Source organism: Macrobrachium rosenbergii, chromosome 11 (genome assembly GCF_040412425.1).
Source record: "Macrobrachium rosenbergii isolate ZJJX-2024 chromosome 11, ASM4041242v1, whole genome shotgun sequence".
In the NCBI taxonomy this organism is placed as follows: Eukaryota; Metazoa; Arthropoda; class Malacostraca; order Decapoda; family Palaemonidae; genus Macrobrachium; species Macrobrachium rosenbergii.
In genome coordinates, this window is record NC_089751.1 from 23290112 (window position 1) to 23312134 (window position 22023).

General features: G+C 35.8%; 1 protein-coding gene across 9 annotated transcripts in view; it reads right to left on the reverse strand.

The window, feature by feature from the left end:
• Trpm (transient receptor potential cation channel, subfamily M) overlaps window positions 1-22023 on the reverse strand; it is a 340295-nt gene that overhangs the window by 141942 nt on the left and 176330 nt on the right. For all 9 annotated transcript variants that reach the window (XM_067111320.1, XM_067111325.1, XM_067111323.1 and 6 more), the window contains one exon: window positions 6202-6281. In XM_067111320.1, coding sequence (XP_066967421.1) covers window positions 6202-6281 — 80 coding nt within the window. The remainder of the gene's footprint in view (window positions 1-6201; window positions 6282-22023) is intronic.

Genomic DNA, 22023 nt, shown 5'->3' on the forward strand with positions numbered 1-22023 from the left:
ACCGGAATATTTTGTATCCAAAAAGGTCGACTGAACATCTAAGTTCGCATTTTATTCACTAAGAACTTTAGAAATCCTGCTTCTATCCCCGTTTCCCGGTGAAATGGATTCATATGCAGCTAATTTCATTTATCTCTCATCCAGCAAATTAGGCTCCATCTCTCAAGTGTCACTACAAAGCTCCTTGATTCACTGGATTAATTAGGGGATGGTTGGTGCGCGCCATTTCGAGAGGCCAAGAGTTAATGACAGCTACACTATTCATGTGTTATTCAGTATATATACAAACATACATACACATACACAAACTCTCTCTCTCTCTCTCTACTCACACACACACACACACACACACACACACACATACACATATATATATATATATATATATATATATATATATATATATATATATATATATATGTACGTCTCAAAAGAGAGATACTGAGAATTTATTTTGACAAATATAAATTATCACTTATCCAACTAATAAAAAAACTACCTTATCAAAGAAAAAATCTGTTTGTATGTAAATACCAACAAACTTAAATTCACTTACGGGAAAGAAGCACAAGCAAATTTGGACGGGTGGATAATGATAAAACTATCATTCAAATAAACTAATATATTAAGAAAGCTTAAAAGACAAGATTCCGAAACTAGAGGGAAATGGATAAAAAAAAAAGCAAAGTCAGTGTCTAATAATAATTTTATATTAATAATTTTCTTTTTGCTAACAGCCCTTTTCCCCAGGGGTGGTGGTGTCTGGGGATAAGCATTGGCAAAAAAAGAATGAAGGTGCAATACCCACACCCTTATTTTTAATTTGGTCGATCTATCATCCGGCCAAAGAAGCAATGCTAATACTAATAATAGGGAAAGCTTTTATCAGTCAGTCACAAATCTGATGAATACAACCTTCGATAAAATTCTACAATCAGCACATAATGGGAAATGCATTCAAGATGCCAATAATGAGGTTAAAACATTATCACTGCATATCATAAACAAAGTAGAGATAATTAAGAATCAAGTAATAATGGTTGCAATAAAATCAAGTACTCAAAAGTGCAAAATAGCTAATTGTTCGTAAGATTTTCCGTCATAAGCCAGGATATTAGAAAAATTGAATTTAAATGTATGTCAAGTATTTCAGAAAGCGAGAAAGAGAGGCAGTTTCTTTACCCTCTTTTGTCAATCAAAAGAAAATATACTGCTTTTCCCCTCGCTTACAAGAGAGAAAGTGAGAAGGAGAAGGGGACAGACTGAGAAAGAAGAGATAAACAGAATCCTTTTTCGTTTGTCAAGCAAGAAAGCTACAGAGTTTGCGCTTACGTTCTTCAAAAGCATCATCATCATCAGCAGCAACAGTAGCGGCTGAGATTATAAAAAACACAGCGATGATGATATCAAAGACAACTGTAACCCATGTCAAAGAAGGCAGTGATCTAGTCTGAAATCTCGAGCAAAACCATACTCAACAGCCTGAAGCCCTAATCAAATGCCAACCTTTGCAAAAATGTTCCTTTTCTCACTATTCTGAGTGAGAGAAGACGAGAGAAAAATTTGGGTGATCCTAACATGCTTTTCTTTTTTTTATTTCTGTGCCTGGGCTTGGTATATTACTGTAACACGGGAAACGAGAGAAAGCTTTCTTTTCTTAATTTTTTCTTGATGGATGGAGGGAGGGGACACAACAGAGATCTAAAATACAACAAATAAAGGAAGCAAGACAAGTTTGACAGGAGGTAAGTAGACATAAAATTCCGAGATGTGAGACAAAGTACTGTCATTGTGTCAGCGGGCATGATCGTGAAAAGAAACGCACCTCCAACTGATGGTGAAGAACAATGGCACTAAACTGTGGAAATGATGTTTATTACAGAACTGACGAAAGGAATGGACACGAAACTATGTAAGGTAAAATCCCTCGCTTGGTACTGGGGAGTACCAATGTCGTTGAGAGAGGTGAGTTGCAACTAAAGTCAAGACGCTGCTGGCATGAGTGAAAAAGAGGATAAAAAGGACAGATAAAAACCGAGACGCAAGTGAACTTTTAATTAAGAAAGGTAACAGATGGTGTTCGAAAAAAGATCACAGACAACCTGATAGATGGGGGGATACGAATGAGAGAGAGAGAGAGAGAGAGAGAGAGAGAGAGAGAGAGAGAGAGAGAGAGAGAGAGAGAGAGAGAGAGAGAGAAGGGGGGGGTAAAATAGGTGAATATCAGAAAAGCAGTCACGTGGCTGGATTTAAATGAGCTAGAATTGCATCAAAAGCTGTCAGAATGAAACCGTTATGGTGAAAAGAAGCAGTTGGGGGGGAGGGGTGATTCGGGTAGAAGTGAAGTTAACGTATGGACAGAATACTAATGAAGCTGACAACGGAATACCAATGATATTTGTCCTGAAGTAAAAGGATAAAAAGTTACAAATAAGGATATAGGCTAATAGGTCACGTACAGAGCTAATGTTAGATGCACCAACAAGAAAAATTGAAATAATAAAAAAATTCATCCAACTTTTGGAGAAAGGTATTATATTAACCTAAAACGAGAACAAATAACTACCAGAATGAAAACGCGAAGTAATAAAACTGGCACTGAAAGAGGGAGGGAAAACGACAACAGTTGGCGAGCAGGAAGGGCTGCTGAAGGAGGGGAGCCGGAATTCTGATGCGAATTGGATCCACAGAACTTCTGTCTGGTCTCCTCGATTTCATCATCAATCTGCTGATGCCACAATCCTCTCACGCCCCCAACCCATGCCCAAGGCAACAAAGGACATGAAAATTCAATCATGGTGAAGAAGGGCATTTTTTTCTGCGCATATCCCAGGGGGGTTTAAAAGTGAAAATTAACTGGCTTTACAATTTAAAAAAAAAATCAGGTAAAAAAAGTCTTCCCTCGTAAATCCCGTGGGTCAAGCAAGGACTTCCAAGTGATTGCCTAGAGAGAGAGAGAGAGAGAGAGAGAGAGAGAGAGAGAGAGAGAGAGAGAGAGAGAGAGAAAGTTTAACTGGATCCGTGAGGGCAATTCACGGCGGTCTGTGCTTTACATAGAGGGCGAGAATGATGGAAAGTGCAACGTGCTTGGTGGGCGGAATTTCCCGAGACTTACTCTAACACGCTTCTTCCCGGGCTGAGGAAGAAGAGGATGAGGAGGAGGAGTTAGAAGAAGAAGCAGTACACAACACAACACCCATGAGGATCGGGAAGGGTTATTTTCATTTTGGGGGGACACACAATAATGCCACCGATAAATGGGAAAGAGAAAAAATTATAAATATGAGGAAATAGTGAGATTAGTGAACTTATTCGTACATATTTGCAACATATCAAGATTTTTCTAGAGATGTTAAGCAGGGTTATCAATACAAGACGATTTCATCTCGGTGGGAAAACCTGGAAAAATATTAAATTTAATGGTCACAGCAAGGTTAAGTACAATTTACTTTCACACCTTACGTTAACAACAGTCACATCCTTGGCTCTAGTGTGTGTGTGTGTGTGTATATATATATATATATATATATATATATATATATATATATATATATATATATATATATATATATATATATATATATATATATATATATATATATATTTGTTTTTTTTATACACACACACTAACACAAGAGAGGGCTTTTGGATGATATATAAAGTAAGAGGATTCAACAGTCAATCACTATTTCGTACAATTGCTTTCGCTACAAAAAAAAACCTATATTTTATTCTAAATAAAAATTGCTTGCAAAATATCAATAGAAATACTCAGCTGGATTCTTTTGCCATACTTCATACTTAGACATATGTGGTGTAGAGAAGAAAATGTAAAGTCATGAAAACGGACGAGAAAAGAAGACTCCAAAACCATTACCGAGGAACGACGCAAAATCAGATAAACCTGATGGTCTGGTGTTGTTTGGAAGCCTTACGTCACAATGCTTCTAAAAATACAATGGCACATATCGCTTGGGTGGGGGTCAGAGAACGGTGTTCGTACTTGCATTGTTTTTTTTTTTTTTACCACCGTCAGTTTTACGAAATCAGTGTTACTTCAGACACATTTCAAATGCATAACTTTCAAGCTTAAAAACTACATTAGTAAGACAAAAGACAGTTTTACGTGTGCGTGTGTGTGTGTGTGTATATATATATATATATATATATATATATATATATATATATATATATATATATATATATATATATATATATATATATATATATATATATATATATATATATATAAATTTTATAATTTTTATTTTTCACGTTAAAATGGAAACTACTGTAAGTGGAAAAGTAAAAATGAAATAATGCAATGTTTTGCAACAGATTGCAGTTCAATGAAATAAAAGCAAGCGAAACCAGTAAAATAATAATAATAATAATAATAATAATAATAATAATAATAATAATAATAATAATAATAATAATAATAATAAAAAACCGAAAACTCAAGATGACGAAACTGTTGTAATGAATGAAAAACATCAGAAATAGCTTAGCAGTTAATGCAAAAATGAGAAACAGAATGAAACGATGACGTAATAATCGATAAAAATATATAAGCAAACGTAAAGAGAACGCCACTGAAGCCATTAAGCGAAACTTTTCATTTTCTTTTACCCTGACCCGAACAGAGAAAAAAGAACGAAGAAGCAAATCGTGCGCTGCTCGTTTGTCAGCACTTCTAAGGACTTCGCTTTGCAACTGCAACGTTAAACACAATCGCCAATATCATGGGAGTAAAAAACAGAGTACACACTAGGGAAGGAGAGAGAGAGAGAGAGAGAGAGAGAGAGAGAGAGAGAGAGAGAGAGAGAGAGAGAGAGAGACTGCTTGATACTACCAAATATGTGCCAAACGCAAGTCGATTTAGTCTGCTTTCACATAGAGTACATCAGCAACAGTTACGCGATTATTTTTTCCTCTTATGTATTTAGGTTTTAACTTTCAAAAGAGGGAAAGCGGTGAGGATTTGGGAACATGGAAGACAGTAAAGTACCTAGACCTCTAAAAACCAATAAGTTTGCTCCATGGAATTTCTAGCTAACGTGGAACGGATAACCCTAACTCTGAGCGTGTATGTTTTATTTTAAGTTTTCTTTGAAAAACATATACCGCTATTTTCTTGACACATACTTCTCAGGAATTTAAATTGTATTTTTTTTCCTTTTTCCAACCATCAAACAATACTGGCAATACTACTAAAAAACAAACTTCAAAAACATACCTCTCTCTCTCTCTCTCTCTCTCTCTCTCTCTCTCTCTCTCTCTCTCTCTCTCTCTCTCTCTCTCTCTCGTTTTGACGTCATATTAATTTTTATGGTAAATGATAAACTATTTTTTTGTCCAGATACTTGAAAGCAGATATTTATGCGTTTGTTGCTGTGCGAGGACGTTGTCGCGCTTAGTAAAAACCACATATAAATAAAATCCCATTATAAACATCCAGCGCTTATACATATGCAGTTAATAAGAATTCCTCACTCTAACAGCAACGTCAGGCAAATGAATGAAAGAGGGACAGCACACCGTCAAGTATTCATGGCGTCGGCAAAATATCGATTAATTTTGCACTTCTGACCCCGACTCGATTCTCATCAATATGTATGTGAATGAAACCGCCATGAATGGAATTAATATCCACGTTACTACTGTACTACTGTACGAGGTTTTCATCTTTAATGAGAACTAGATGGACTTCGGAATATACGACACCTTTGCAAGTTACGTTCTCGCTCTCTTGCTTTTGATTCAAAATTAAGCATTAAATTACATCATAATTTGCCATTGTTTGGATGAATATTCGTTATTGTTAGTAGTAGTAGTAGTAGTATTTGCAGTAGAAGTAGTGGTACGAGTAGAAACCTTTATTAACCTAAAGCGCTCAAACAGGACATGCCAACCCTTACAAGATACGTTACAGACGTGGTCTTTGTGATGGATTCCAACCAAAATATAAAGTATAATGGAAAAGGAATACAACAGAAACGTTAAATAAAATATTACGTAATCGTCAACATTATACAGGCATGATCAAAAGAATCCCAACACAATACATTTCAGCATTTCTGTAAGCTAGCTATAGGTAACGCTACACTCAAATATTCGATTCACTTTCCTTTCTCACATCAAAGCACTGACGCATGAGATAAAACTAATGAAGAAACGAAGAAACATGTTAGGTCTTACCTTGCATTGTCCTTACTGCTCGGAATAAACTTGATACATTCCCGTTTGTTGAAGACAGTCTCGATCCATCTGGACCCGGCCTGCAAAGAGAGGTAAGTGGTCATTTAAATAAATACAAAAAACTACAACCAATTAGTGAATACTCGTAAAATAACGCTGCTTATAATTAAGATGATAAAATTCGTGGTACACATACATTTGAAATTTGTGTATATATGTATATGTATATATATATATATATATATATATATATATATATATATATATATATATATATATATATATACACACACACACACAGCCTGTACTCAATACAATGCACTATACTGAACTCGTACAATCTTACTTTCCCAATACTTTGGGTACGCTTCCTACAGATAACTTAAGATCCAAATAATTTTATGAAAAAACTATTCTCTCAAGACAGACGTGGAACCGCCAAAAGAAGGGCGGGCTCCAATTCTACATACAAAGCGAAACCTTGGAATCACAGCTGACATTGCTTAAAGGTTAGGTACGCCAGTGGATAGAGAGAATAGCTTCTAATCATTTCTTCTACATAATTAAAGTTTTTTTATTTAGGAAACGCACGTAAACTATTAGGGAAACCATTCGTACTGGAGAATATGACCAGCACAGAGATAAGGAGACTAATTCCTTACTTGGTTCTTTTTCCAAAGACGCTTCCTGAATTTCAGCTTCATCCCGGCACGCAGCTCTTATTATTCCACAGACTTCACAAAATAATTAAAACGGGAAACAGAAAGGTGACGTAAAAGTCTCTGAATTCTCTTTCATATAAAACCTGTCATTGCAATTCCCCTTTGTCCTTAAAACACACACAAATTTTTCTACAAAATTCAAATTCAACTTTTCTCACAGTAGATCTGACATCCTCTGCATAAAATGTCAAATCAAATAGACTACACAAATATCTGCACTCGTTACGTAAGTTACACTCGTGGGCATCGAAACAAACATAAATCTTATGTACAAATATGTAGAACAGTGGTATGCACACAGTGCATATATATATATACATATACATATTCATATATACACACATACATATATATATATATATATATATATATATATATATATATATATATATATATATATATATATATATATATATATATATATATATATACAAAACAAAATTCAATGCTTAGTCAACAGAAGCACAACCCGTTTGTAACAAAAAGTACCTATCCAACCGGTCTCCCCACAGTTCGAACCTAGATACTCTTTCTTCACAGACAAAAATGCTACCGAATACACTACGTAATTGTAACCATAATGTGCATACCATATATGCATATCACCCCCAACACACACACACACACATATATATATATATATATATATATATATATATAATATATATATATATATATATATATATATATATATATATATATATATATATATATATATATATATATATATAAAATATAAAAGAACTTTATCACATCACCCTGATATTTTTATGCAAACACTACTCCACAAATGTCGTTTAATAACCAATTCGCTCTACCTCGGAAAAAATATTGAATATTAAGAGACCTTTTTTAGCTTAATGTTTCTATATTATATATATGTATATACATAAAACAGAGAGATATAAACATATGTAGAGAAATGTATATGAAAAATAGCTATCCATAACAGTATAACAGTGTGCCACGAAGAGACAATGGAGCTTTCTATTTTAAATATACTGAGAGAAAAGTAAATCGATATAAAGAAGACTGGCATAAGTTCCGCATGCATGCATATACACATATACACAAACATATGGTGTCTGCAGGTAAGTCTCAAGGCGTGTGTTCTACTTTAAAATGATATAAATATATGGGGATGTTTATGAATACAAACAGACACACATATGGTTTCTGCATATGCTTCAATGTCTGTTTTCTACTAGACTTCTCCTCTAGAGGTGCCGGAGGCAGCTCAGAGGATACTGCTTGGCCCAGAGTTCTCTTCGAGGGGCTTCCTATGGAGCTCGGAGGCGACTGTTCAGCCCTGACAGGGTTTTCCTTTGGGTGTTTCTGTTTTCCAAGATTTGCTATAACTACGGTCCCCAGTTTGCCTCTTTCTGTATTCCCCTGCTTTCGCATATTAGAGAATTCAGCGCTTATAGGTCAACTCCTGTTCAATAGCTGATACTAGGATAAGGATCTGTTCTAACTCAGCAGCTTATAAGTGCAGCCCACATATGTCCCCAGGTCACGTTGATGGCAGTTAAATTTGTGTGTCATACCAGAGGTCATTAAAAGACTGTCTCTTTTTAAATTTAAATAGTAAGCCGATACTCAAAGGGATCCTTGTTCCTTTGAGTATCGGCTTGCTATTTAAATTTAAAAAGAGACGGTCTTTTAATGACCTCTGGTATGACACACAAATTTCACTGCCATCAATGTGACCTGGGGACATATGTGGGCTGCACTTACACGCTGCTGAGAGTTAGAACAGATCCTCATCCTGGTATCAGCTACTGAACAGGAGTTGACCTATAAGCGCTGAATTCTCTAATATGCGAAAGCATGCTAATAAATATAAACATAAAATACAATAATGATACAGCCTCAACGACAACCCTTAACTACTCTTGAATCCTTGTTTATTAAACAGAATCTTTCCAATCAAACTCTGCTACACCTTAATACTCGTAGTGAGTTCTCTTCGGATTTCAAAGTACTCTTGTCAGACACTCGGCATTCTTTTCTGGAGTGATGGATGCGTCTCCTCTCTCTCTCTATTTAACTGTTCATTTTTTCTTTCGACTTTTATTTTTTACATCAAAATCTGCTGTAGTTTTCTTTATGTCTGAGTCTTAAGTGTGTGTGTGTGTGTGTGTGTATACATGCATGTATATATATATATATATATATATATATATATATATAGATAGATAGATAGATATGTAATACATATATATATATATATATATACATATATATATATATATATATATATATATATATATATATATATATATATATATATATATATATATACTAACTGACCTCCACCTCGTCACATTTATAAGTAAGGGTCACGCCGTCCAACTGACAGAATATAAACTTTACTTTAACCATATTGTATAAATTTAGGATAGTTTTTTCCTACTTGGAGGATGAAAGTGGCTCCTCTTATTGAAAGCCGAAATATTATATATAAATATATATATATATATATATATATATATATATATATATATATATATATATATATATATACACATACGTACACACACACACACACACATATATATATATATATATATATATATATATATATATATATATATATATATATATATATATATATATATATATATATATATAAACACACCAAAGCTCCTGCATTCATCCTCATTCTTACATTAAGATGTCCACGAAATCAATCCACTACCATGAATCTCAACAGAAGACTGGGAATGGGTAACTATCACGCGTTTTAAAAAACTAGGGAACATCTAAACACGTTAAGAAGGCTGCCCTCGATCTGGACTATTTACCCGAGCGCAATATCTTTCATACTATTCCAAAATTTACCAAATCTAAACTCTACCAGGCCTGTATATAAGATTTTCAATAAGAAATACTGTAGAACATGATTTCTGTCATTGCAAGAATATTAAGTACTGCAAAGAGCAGTTTTAAACAAGTGTCATTAACTGACTTTGCTGTATTATGTAATCTTTATTAAAATACTGTAAATCTGTTACAAAGAAACACAAGAAAAGGTGGCCCTCACTCCTCTCTCTCTCTCTTCAAACACATACATAAATACATACATACATACATATATATATATATATGCATATGTAATTATATATTATGTATATTACATATATGACATTCATTTGTTCATGGACCACATGCATATTTATCCATATGCTTAACTAAAAACACAAGCAACTAACGATAATTCTCTTCGTTCTTCACTCTAGCGCTACCACCTAAACATTCAGTCGAGATTTTTGGTTCCAAACATGATGGAAGAGGCCCTCCACCTTTCAACGCCCATTCCCGCCTCCAACCTCACGCCCCCCCCCCCGGCAATAATCTAACCCCAACCCAACACCACCCCTCGGGAAAATAAAAATCGTCCTCCTGAAAAGCTGAGCGAAGACATTCAATTATCCTCCACTTCCCTCCTGAAGAAGGTTTTTGAATGGATTGTAATTTACATTTTTCATACTTCTCTTTTAGGTGAGGAAGCACCTCTCCAATATTAAAATGGTTTCTTGGTGTATGGGAAAGACAATGACAGCGGTAAGAAGAAAACACCACTTATAAAAACGATAATAGTTTTTTCATTATTATTTTTAAAAAGCACTCATACGAAGCAAGCCAATCAGCCAACTATTTGCCAAGCACGAATTTTCAGAACAGAATGATCATACGAGAAAAGAGAAAACAGAAAAAATATCAAATATGAGACGATTAATTACACGTAAAAACAATAAATGTAAGTCAGAAACAGGAATTCAAGACATTCCATAGCTTTCCAATGAAGAGAATGAAAAGCCTCAAAAAACTGGTTTAGTGTGGGACGAGGATCCGCTAAAGGAAACAACGATGCTCTGGAAAGCGAGTAGCCCGCACTACTTCTGTCAGTATCAAATTGATAATAATAAGGCAACATATCAATGACGTATAATGGTCTAGGCTTAAAGTAAGCTTTGAAAAAATTCATCAGGTAATATGATCTACCTCTTTAAACTAAACATTCTTGGTCAAGACACTTTTTCAAAAAGCTCATTAAAATTTTAAAAATCACTTGAGAATTGGCGATTCAACAAATCACGGCGAAGGTGGTGAATTTACGAGCGAAGAGGTGCTTGGAAGCAAACAATAAATCATAATGTACTGCGTGTTTGTCCTCCCTCCAACTATCCAATGGAAATAATATGAATACTTATAACATACCAAGATATCAAGAATATTTACAGTCCCTAATTACGATGATGACCATATTCCTTCAAAATAATACCGAAACCTCATCCAGAAGTCAGAACAAAGCTCTGTGCACATACTGGAGACGCAGAGTCCAGAATATCGCTGGGAACGGCCACCATGGAAAGGATGATCAGGCAACTTTAACATCACGGGAACGCGGAAGACAGTCACTTTGGATAATGCCGCCGCCATTAGACAGAGTCCGAAAAATAATAATAATATCATACTTGTAGCAACGTTAATTATTAGGTATTATGTTGGTATTAGCATTTGGTAGGGTGCAACTTAACCAGGAGTCTCCAACATTAAGATACGGATCTTGAGAATCTATCAAATTTACCACTAAAATTACCAATCTTGAATCCGTAGCTTATCTGTCTGAAACTTTTAATAATACCTGGCCCTCATTCCAATCAGAACCTATGATAAAATAGTGTATAAATAACCTATACAACTCAATGAACTAAAAAAAAAAAAGAATTATTTAAATGCATGGATACTGCACTGGGTTATGGATAAACATTCTGGCTCATTTCACGAAAACCAGTCAGTGACTTTGATAAATGATACAGAAGACATACCCACTCAAGAATCACCACCGCAATCTCCGATGCTAGTTATGGCCTTACCACAAAGTTACACAGGTTCAGGAATGACCTCCTCACACAGTTTCATGGAAATCTAGGCCAGGATATACGATCACACCTAGTATTGACTGGTACCGCAGCCATGATGTAATGCATTCGTTCCTGATGAACAGTTAAAACTACCAGTAAATGTCGCGAAATCCTCTTATTATGCTTTTGTGTTACACAGCTGTTACTAGCTTCTGCGATCCCGGTCGTAATATGAATCACTGATAAAACGACGAACAAACCCAAATTAAAAAGACTAGTGATACAAGATCTTCCTCTACTGAATATGTAAGCATAAACTGCAAACTTCTCGCACGCTATAGGGCATCATTTGACTGGTCTTTCATTGCCAGCAAAATTATCAAATATTACTACTTTCAAGAAAGACGAAAAAGGGGAGACAGGGTAATAATAAAGGTAAAACAACAATATAATTTAAATACCCAATTCAAACACCTGAAACGTACGAGGTGACTTCAGCTTTATTAGACTGAAGAAGTTTTTAAAAATCACCAATTATACGAAGAATTGACAAGGAAAAACTACTTATCGATCTCATTTTACGAAGATTCATGCGTTCACTCCTAACGCTAACCATACAAACTTGAAATTAAAAAATGTACTTATAAATATATTTATATATTTTTTTGTTTTTTTTTAATAAATTACTTGTACAGTGGCACTGACTAACATCTACGTTATCTTACAAGAGCTATTATGCAAACGTAGACAATGTATGGGAAAAGCCAAATCTTTAATTATTTTTTACCACAGCTTAGATTTAAACGTCGTAAAACACCATGACAAACAGAATGACTACAAAGGCTGGCTCCAACTTCAAAGAAGTTGTCCTATAGTGTCTATATATAAAGTAAGGTTAAAGCCGACAGCACAGGCTCAATACAGGGAAGTCATTGTGCAATAACGACGGTTAGCTGATAGGGAATTGCAATAGTGTACCTAATCAAACTTTTTTTAGGACTGGATACATAGATGTGCTCTCTACATTCATTCCATATTGTGTGCGTTTTATTACTGCACGTATTGCATTGTGTGTCTACGTGCGTGTCTACGTTTAATATTTCTCCGAGTTCACATCATCACGTGAACACATGATGATGTGACGCAATAGGCCTCTGCGAAATTCCGCTCCTTATGTTTTTTCACTTCCACAAGTCTCCACCATTCCAGACTGTGTTCTCATCCAAGTAGGTCTAGGTCTTCCAGCTCTTCTAATGAACATAGATGCTCAGCTGACACCATCACGTGCTATCCCACAGGGCATCTCCGGGCCATCTTCATTATCTAGGCTATACAATCACGGAAATTCCTTAATTTCCCTTGTGGCATCATTTCTAACCCTGTCCTACCATCTGACTCCAAAAATTCTTCTTAAAAGCTATACTTCCTAATTGGCAAAATAACTTCATTGTCATGAGACTCATGTTGGCATAGCGATACATAACGTAAGAACTAATTAATGATCTTACTTCTGAATGCTATTCAGTCTATTTGATTTCCAAATCTCATTCAACCGCCCTTTTGTTTGATTTGTCTTTTATAGTGTTCCACTAAACTTAACTCAGTTCTCTCTCTCTCTCTCTCTAAATAATATATATATATATATATATATATATATATATATATATATATATATATATATATATATATATATATATATATATATATATATATGTATATATGTATATATGTGTGTGTGTGTGTGTGTGTGTATGTATAAAGGAAGTGAGACTTTTGTTTGTATTCCGCATTTCTTTTGCTATGATATGAACACTGTGATATTCAAAATTATAAAATGAAGACAGTATCAGACTGCTAGTTAACTGAACAAAAGATTGGAGGGTTTCGATTTCACGCGCAATTTAACCCAGCTTCTGTTTAGATTTATTATCTACACTTTAATGTACATATCCTTCTTTACTTCAAAGATGCAATGACTACCAAACACTTCTTAACATTTGTTGCCATCACAGCATTAGAGAACATGGTAAATCATTACTGTAACAATGAAGTGCATCTACAGTATTAGGAATGACATGTAATCTCCACCATCAGGCTTAAGAACAACTGCGATGTACACGCTCTTACTTCACGGTGACTTCATAACCGAGACAGAAACCAGTTTAATATAGTGGCAATGAGATTAACACCACACTGGTAATCCAAAACTCTACAGTACATGTCACTGTCAGTTCTCAATGTCTCTTGCCTACTGGACCTTCAAACTCTGAGGATTCATTCAAACAGCGAGTCCACAAGGCATGTTGACCTAGGGCAGCGCAGATGCCTCATCCAGTCTGGGAATAAATCCGGAGTTTCAGTGATAACTGACACTTTCGGGCGATGTTGGTCAACATCGAGCTAACAGTTACGATTAACACTCATCTTAAAAGACACACATCGGGAAGGGATTTTTGCTTTCATGTTTTTCATGAACATGTCATTACATGTTCATGTCCGTTAAGCTAAAATCTGCTAAATTTTTTCAACAAATTACTAATTTGAGAATCTACAGTGATAAGGACGCCTTGTAGCCTACTGTGGGGAAAGTTATAGCATCATTTCAGTGGCCAAGCTTTTCAAGGAGTAACTCCAGGCAATGATAAAACCACCAACTGGATCTACCCTGTACACTCACAGTTATTTGAACTAAAAATAAAAGCCAAACACTTCAAAACCACTGCACTGCACTGAATACACAATCGTTTCACCTCCAGGTCCAAGACACACCGCAATCTTGACATCTTTTTTTGCTTTAGATGTAAAGGTTACTGACATAATCCCGTGATCAACAGAGTTCTCTTCTTTTTTCTTTGAACGAATAAACAATTTCAAAGTCCAAAGCATGACCATATCAACTCCACTAAGGTAAGACATGCTTCATTGCTTGCGCTCTGAAACAACGATTTTGACGACAGCACTTGGAAGGACACATATCCTTGCAGGGACAGTAATTTCCTGTAATAATATCAGTAAAATTATCAAAGACTATCTTTTAACCACAAAAGCAAAACTAAGGTAAATGTTGTCATATACGAGTATATCCACTGAAAACAATGCGGACGGGTGTATGGCTGAAGCCCAGGTACTGGAGCCGAGCGGGCCATTCAGCACCGTTGAGCTCAGCTCTTCACGGGACAGTCCCAATCGGCACCCAACAGACTCCGTCCGCTCAGTGCCGCCAAGGGCCAAAGAAAATTCCTAAATGTACAGTTTCTCGTAAAATCTAGTCCAGTGTGGCACCGGATTTATCTGGCCTCTTGGAATCAATTTCTAGTTTGATCATTTCTAGGTTTGAGTTGGAACCCATTTTGTTCAGCTACTCGCTATCACCTCATGCATTATGAAAACTTGAAGGAAGGACAACACATCTTTTACCCCACACTATCACGACCCTCACCATCATCTCATGAATTGTGAAAGACATGTCTCGTGAGATAGTTTGAAATGTCTTCGCCCTATTTCTTCTCTCTAACCAATGGCTGTGTTTACTGCCAGGTATTCCAAGCCGTTATCATAAACTTCGGCAGCCAAACTTTTCACTAGATGAATTTTTTTCCAAAGATACAGAAACTTTCCCTTCCTCTTGATTTCCTTTTTAGCTGGAAGGCGATAAGTTTCCTTCAACTTTTATCGTCTTTGTTACAAAAATATAAAATAAGAAAAAACTTTTCTTCACGCCACACTCCACTACAACTTTTAAAATAATTAAGGGTAAATTTCACTAATTTTCAGATGGATTATTCATTAAATACTCACAATCTCATCGTCAGACAATCCATTTACAAATTGCATAAAGTAATTCATGCTTCTACCAGTGCTCCTTATTAAATCCCTTGTAAATACTTGAAACAAAGGAATCGTTCTTTAAATGAACCCACTCTCCCATTTCTAAATACAGTGAAGCTTATCACTTTTATCCTTTTTACTTCTGTTTTCCCTTGTGTGGAAACAGGACGACTAACTAAAATGAATGGCGTCTCACGCAACAAGTGGTGGACAAGCAGGTTCAAGGAAAAGCCCATTACAAGGTACACTTTTCTTATGTGCGAAACTTTTCACTGCCAATAAACAGCATTTCTTTCTACTCTGCTAAGACGGTTTTTTCCTTATTATTATTATTATTATTATTATTATTATTATTATTATTATTATTATTATTATTATTATTATTATTATTTCAGTAAATTAAACCTCTTCACATGGAACAAGCACACAGGGCCCATTGACTTGAAATTTAAGCTTCCAAAGAATATCAGTTTCAACCTCCCACCGCAGACTCCACACTGAAGCAATAATTGATCATGATACAGAGCCAGTGATTTTTCATCGCCCTTGGGGAGACGCGAACCGGCGACATCTGAGTCGCATGCCTCTCAGGATCTCTCAGGCTCGGTGGCCCTCACACTATGCACTATCCAACTTTCTGTCAGTGATTCAACACCCCATCTATTTTCTATTTTTTTTTTTTTACTGTCGCTCATATTTTATAAAGATTGTTCTTGCTTTGACTCTCACTTCCGATCTAGGAGCCATATATGAACGGGTCTCCTTTAATCTAGTCAAGATTATTGCCTTCAGGAGACAGTCTTTCTTATTTTTCCACTCCCATCTATTTCTCTCCATGAAGTTTTCTCTCTCACAACTATCCGTTTTGAGTAAACCTGTTATAGGGAGTTCACAAGGTTTGCACTGATAATCATATTCCAAAAAGCATGTCTTATTTATGTGCTGCAATACTATTTTCCTCGCCTCATTTACTTAAGTTTTATCTCGTTTTTATCTAGTGTTTTGAATTAATCCTCATATTTGAGGTGCTTTTTCAATGACTTCCTTCCCCGACCCACGCCCATCATCTCCCTAGCTCCCTTTCTCCCCGCCCTCGATACCTTCCTCTCCACCTTTTCTCTAGTTCCCTTTCTCCCAGCTAAGGATATGCTACACTAACATAATAGAACCTTCAGCTACTAAGTAAATAAATACAAGTACCAACCATCTCTATTTTAGAAGTAATATTTTGTCCTCTGAGTTCCAACACTTATTCGAGGAAATCAAGTAACCCTTGGAAAGCACACTTCAACGACTTCCCTTTCTTTAAGTGCCAAGTTTTGCCATTTCTCCTCCAGTCCATCCATCGGCCTCTGCACTTAAGTAACTGTCCATTCAAAATGGCAACCTTTTTTCTCTTTTAACATCCTGCGTGATTTGCAAAACATCTGGTAACCAAAGACTTAAGCGCTACATCTTTCACTAAGCTAACGACTAGAATTAAATAACTAGACAGTCAATTGTTGCTGCATAATGTGCTGACAAAATAACAAAAATCACTTTCATCTAAGTCGGAATATCGTTCAAATCTGAAATTTTGAAAAACAAAGGCAGCAAACAGAAATGTTTCAGCAACAATTTAGAGACATCAGTAAATCGTACCGTACCTTATTGTACATTTGACCAAAATTACGAAATGCCATCGCAAGCTTTATCATTAAGCGACTTCAGTGGGCTGATAATAAAATACAATGATACCATTCATAATATATTGACAAACTCGTCGGTCACAGTATATGCTACGTTTGTGATTTGTCTTTTAATCGAAATTACCGATGGTGATGACTTATATACATTAAAAAAATTTCAGCGGGAAGATATACATGCAACAAACTACCCACTTTTGATTGACCTTGTAATAAGATGAATATCTGATCCTGTATGAGGATGCGAATGGCACCACCGCACTGATCCACAACGACGAGTGTCTACGCTTTTGTCAGACCTTGAGTCAGGCACTGGCAAAAATACAACCACTCGATGTACACTAAATAAAATGTACATTATATATATACATATATATGTTATATATATGTATATATACAGTATATATATATATATATATATATATATATATATATATATATATATATATATATATATATATAATAATATGTAGAACTCTAATTCGCTTCTTAAAAGATAACAATTGCTATGGTTACCTCAAAAATCATTGAAAAAATATTTTGAGATATGTGTTTCACAATAAATTAAGAAAATAACCATATGAAAATAAGATTCTGATTTATATATAGCAATAATGCGGGTCAAATAATAACTTCTAAGGGGCCTTTTTTTTGTGAATAATAACGTAAGAAAGAAATAATTTCCAATTGTATGAACATCTCCAGGACACAATCATCTTAGTCCACACTTTGGTTCTTGCAAAGTATTAGGAGGAAAAATTTTTGAAGTATTGAATCGAACAAGAATGAAAGTCCGTACCCAAACAGGGTCCGCTGAGACCGACGTTCCAGCCACAATGCCCATTTTCCGAATGCACCAAGCCACCTTAAGAATAATCTTTCAATCTACAAGGAGAGAGAGAGAGAGAGAGAGAGAGAGAGAGAGAGAGAGAGAGAGAGAGAGAGGTGGGGGGGACGATTTCCTCACACAAAGAGATCTCTTTGTGCTTTCGACACGGTCCTCAATATTTTCCGTCAAGGAAGTATTATTTTTACACGTCTTTATTTGTCGTGAGCGGCTTTCAGAAGGCGGGGGAGTAGAGGAGGATTACGAATGCCATGAACCTACCCGTTCTTCCCCGTATGCATAGCGGGGTTGTGCTGTCAGTGAACTTCACGCTGTGCACTGTACGCATTACTTGAGGTTCTTTGCAGCGCCCCTTCGGCCCCTTTCATTCCTTTTTGTGTACCTCCGTTCATATCCTCCTTCTTCAATCTTACCTTCCATCTATAGTTCACCTGCATGGTTTTCCTCCTGTTACACCTTTCAAACCTTTTATATTCTCAATTTCTCTTGCTTCGCTGAATGACGTCAAAGGTCCCAGCGCTTGGCCTATGGCCTTAAGTGTGTATTCCATTCTTATCCCTTCTTCCGTCCTTTCTTATAATCCCCATTCCTTATCCGCAGGGAGGTGGGGGGGGGGTGCATTTTGTGGCATGACTTACCGAAGATTGACAAGCTTTCATTCTACTTCTCTGAATAGGCCAGAAGCCAAGAAGTCGAAGCTCCTCAAACGAAATTATTTTGCTAGGCCAGGCATTCAATACTTCACGATAACACAGAAAACTGTTGTGGCATCAGAAACAACTGATAATAATAACAGCCAAAGGCACCTGTCTGCCATAAGTAATTATATATACATGTCCCACTCTTGCAAAGACCGATAAAGGTAAACAAATCTCCTTGAACCACATTAACAAAAAATTAATAAATGCACAATTTTGTTACGAGTTAATGTATCTTTCTCAGGAGAAAAAACCTTCCAAGAACTTACGATGCAAATACTTTCATTTTCAGGCCAAGGAAGCAAATTTTATTCTGGGGAATTCCTCTTTCGGCACTATGATAAACCTGATTGTCATGTACAGTTTCCTTCCAAGAATAATCGAAGGACAAAATTAAGAAAAGTCGCTCAAGCTCAAGCTGCTTTAAATTCTAGAAAATTTCCATGTAATGAAAATGTAAACTTTCAGTTTTCATTACCGAACCGACCTTTTCCGAAATTTCTACATTAAACAAGGATAAAAGTAATTTTTATCTACGTTCCTGAGAAAATCTATCAAAATTCCATATTTGATACGGATCACGAACTTCAATCTACATTTCCGAGAAACTTTCTGTAAAATATAAAACAAACAAATTTCCACATTTAATACAGATAAGGAATATAAGTTTAGCATTTCAGTTTACATTGCTGAACAAATCTTTTCATTAATATGCAAAAAGAACATCCTTCTACTTTGCCTCAGCAAAAAAACTTTTCCAGAACTTCCACATTTAACCCAGTTAGGAACATAAATTCCATTAGTGAGCAAACGTTATCCAGAATTTCTTTATTTATCATAAGCAAATAACATTTCCGATTCATAGAACGAAATAAACACCACCAGTAACATGGAATTATTCATAACACGTGGATGTGCCGATCAGCTCCCAGGAATCTAGAAAATAAAAATCCAGTAAACCCAAAACCGTGATCTTTCCAAGGCGGATCTGTCATCATTCTCGGAAGTTCCTTGACACCGCCTTGATATGGGAACCAATACCCATCTCGAGGGTATCATTATAATATCAAAACGCGTCCAATTCGCTTATGGAATATAAAGAGAATTGAATATAAAATTTAGACCAATGGCCAAGCACTGGGACCTTTGAGATAATTCAGCGCTGAAAGGGAAATTGAACGTAAAAGGTAACAGGAGAAAAACCTCGCAGGGTGGAAAGTAAGTCAAAAGAGAGAATATGAACGGAGGTAGAGTGAAAGGAGTGAAAGAGGTTATACCACCCCCGATGGCAAGGCCACTCTACGTTCCAGCCTATCAAGCCTTCATCTCGTCGAGAATCTAGGCCTCCCTAAAGGGGACCTTTTCCTCAAATGCTTATGCAAAGGCCAGTGGTTAGAATGGCTGCTGGCTCTCATCTGGACAACGGCAAGTAAAAATCATAAGGATCATTTGCTGTAAATTATTGTTGTTACAAAAAAATCTATATATATATATATATATATATATATATATATATATATATATATATATATATATAAATTATATATATATGGAAACAGTGCGTTTTAAATAAGAATACGCTTATCTTTATTAGTTTTTTTTTCTTCCTCTTCTTCTTCGTCTTATTATTATTGTCATCATCATAAACTCGTAAACTCAGCTACAACTGCAGGACAAAAACACATTTACAATAATTTCTCCATTCCTACATTCTCTGATGCAACATACAAACTATTATTCCCTAAACCTTAGCAGTATATAATGTGGCAAAGTTCTTCCTCCACGTCAGAGGCGTGGAGGATAACCTTGACAGCCCACCACAGACCACGACATCGACAGTGAAAATCACACAGTCCTGCCCATTCACAGTCAGGTTTTGGCAGTTCCAACAGTCAATACGAAAGAAAGGAACGAAATTGGTTTCCGATGGCCATCTCGCGTCATTTTATGACATTTTCCGGGTATCCTCCAATGGACATCCCTGGCGTTTTCAGACATTTCCGTGTTATCTTTCCAAAGCAGCACTTAACACACGGCCGCCTGGAAGGGACTCGAAGTGGAGTTCGCTTTGACATAAAAGTAAGGGGTGAGTAAAAGTGTCGGTGGATATTGAAAAACTGACAAAGAGAAATGCCAGGGGCCCTCTGAGTCCGTTAATAACACTTTCAAATTCTCTCTCTCGAGTGTACATATACAGATGAATTCTTCTTGCATAGGAAAGAAAAAAAAAACTTGACCTAATTCTTCCCGGACAAAAATTAAAAAATGTGACCTAAAGAACATAGAGGAGGAGAAGGCGTTCTTATATTTACTGGTGAATGATTAATGATGATATATTAACAGAGCTAATTATCGAGATTCTACACTGTACTACTAGCAGTTTAAACCCCCACCAAGGATAAGAGTTTGACCCCACAACCCAGAGGACCTACTCAGTCAAGTCATAGTTAAGAGAGAGAGAGAGAGAGAGAGAGAGAGAGAGAGAGAGAGAGAGAGAGAGAGAGAGAGAGAGAGAATCTGGATGGAAAAAGGTCTGAAATATGTATATGTGTGTGTGTGTGTGTGTGCGTGTGTGTAAAGGACGACAGACAATCAAAAGGCCTCGCAACACTCCAGTGTTTCCTTTTCCTTCGTGGATTTTATCTTTATTTATACATTCATCACGTTCCATATTTTCGTGATTCAGTTATACACACACACATATACATAATATATATACAAATTTTATATATATATATATATATATATATATATATATATATATATATAAGGTCATATATAAAGTAAAAACATAATAAACCTCATATCTTTGTTATTACGATGATGTCTCATAAATTATAAAAGAAGGAGGTCTTTCTTTTTCTTTGTATGTTTATCAAAGAGGAAGATTCCATTCAGAAGTATGAACGCTGAGTGAGAGGTATACAGACAGAACTAGTGAAACCCGCTGCATATCCCAAGAGCCATCATTTCATACACCTGAGTGAACCTACTCGATTTAGCAGAATTTTTTTGCCCTTGGATTAATCTGTCCTAATTAGATATTGTTCTGGCTATGAGTTTATGTCAGTAATCCCTTTTATTCTTTTTTTTTCCAGCTTAAAGGCGCTCATTTCTTTGTAAGCTTGTTAGTCAATGTCATTTTTTGGTTTGTATCATTAAAATGTAAGT